At 50.3% G+C, this 1,050-nt stretch overlaps 2 protein-coding genes across 2 annotated transcripts in view; one reads left to right on the forward strand and one right to left on the reverse strand.

The window, feature by feature from the left end:
* Positions 1-560, reverse strand: part of LACBIDRAFT_333821 (uncharacterized protein) — a gene marked incomplete at both ends in the record, with an annotated part of 3,577 nt that extends 3,017 nt beyond the window's left edge. Inside the window, 3 exons of the mRNA XM_001888536.1 lie at positions 23-346; positions 396-432; positions 480-560. Coding sequence (XP_001888571.1) covers positions 23-346; positions 396-432; positions 480-560 — 442 coding nt within the window. The remainder of the gene's footprint in view (positions 1-22; positions 347-395; positions 433-479) is intronic.
* A 106-nt stretch (positions 561-666) lies between these two features.
* On the forward strand, positions 667-1,050 carry LACBIDRAFT_312949 (uncharacterized protein; the record flags this gene model as incomplete). Its single annotated transcript, XM_001888499.1, has 2 exons — positions 667-820; positions 873-1,050. 2 exons carry the CDS (start codon positions 667-669, stop codon positions 890-892), a joined length of 174 nt encoding a protein of 57 aa, XP_001888534.1. The 3' UTR covers positions 893-1,050.

The raw sequence follows: 1,050 nt of genomic DNA on the forward strand, positions 1-1,050 counted from the left end.
AACTCATTCGTGCCCACGTTACTTGCAGACTTCGGTCTCTTCTCAGCGACGCCCTTATCGACAACGAAAACTACAGGGTCAACCTCAGATGATCCTGGCCCAGAGTTCCCTCTGAGCGCAAGACGAACAGAGTCGTCCACAGGCTTCTTTTCTGACAGTGACAGATACAAAGCACTCTTTTCCGGGCCTTCCACGCCCTCAATCTTGCAAACGTACCTCTTCAGTGATGCGGCCGTACGAGGGGGCCTCACTGATTTAGACGAGATACGACTGATGGAGCGATCGTTGGAGAAGATCGGGTTGTTTGATTCGAGTGGGCCTCCTTTGGTATATAACCGATAGTATACTGTGCGCATCATGTAAAATAGACGATAGATATGACAGAGAATACGCACTGTTGCGGTGTTCGCTAGCGCTTATCATTTGAGATGGCTAATTTATCATTTCGAATACGCCGGGACTCACGCAACAAGACTTACCGGCTCAGTTCCTCCCTGACCATCCAGAGACGCTTGGCCAGCGATATTCTTAAATTCATGCGCTCCATCGCCAGTTGGCATCGTGAGATTGTAGGTCGCAATGGTGATTGGAGCGAAGCATTCTCATGGTGCGTTGGATTCAGTCATGCGCTCATCCTGAAGCGCTCATTGACACCGGCTATCGCCGATGACACTCTTTTCAATCACACCACTTGCACACCACCTTCTTCCGTCCTTACGGCTCTGGTTTGGTGCTGTCCAGTGGCCCTCTCAACGTGTTCCGCTTCTACTTTACAGAGCTCTCCCTGCCATCCTGCCACTCCCGACCTCCACGACATGTGGTGAGTTTCCATCCATTTTCATCAGTATCCGTTTCGCTAACCAGACGTTTAGATCTGAACTTCACGACATAGTGCATAGACTATCGCAAACGCTGGGCCATTTAATGCCGCGCCATCCACGGATAACCTTCAAGAAACCGACGACTCCCTCTGAGCGTCCTCGTCATGTGGCATGGACATTCATATAATCGTGAACCAAGATAGGACTTCACATCCCAGCATTTCTTAGG

Source organism: Laccaria bicolor, genomic scaffold (genome assembly GCF_000143565.1).
Source record: "Laccaria bicolor S238N-H82 LACBIscaffold_56 genomic scaffold, whole genome shotgun sequence".
Lineage (NCBI taxonomy): Eukaryota > Fungi > Basidiomycota > Agaricomycetes > Agaricales > Hydnangiaceae > Laccaria > Laccaria bicolor.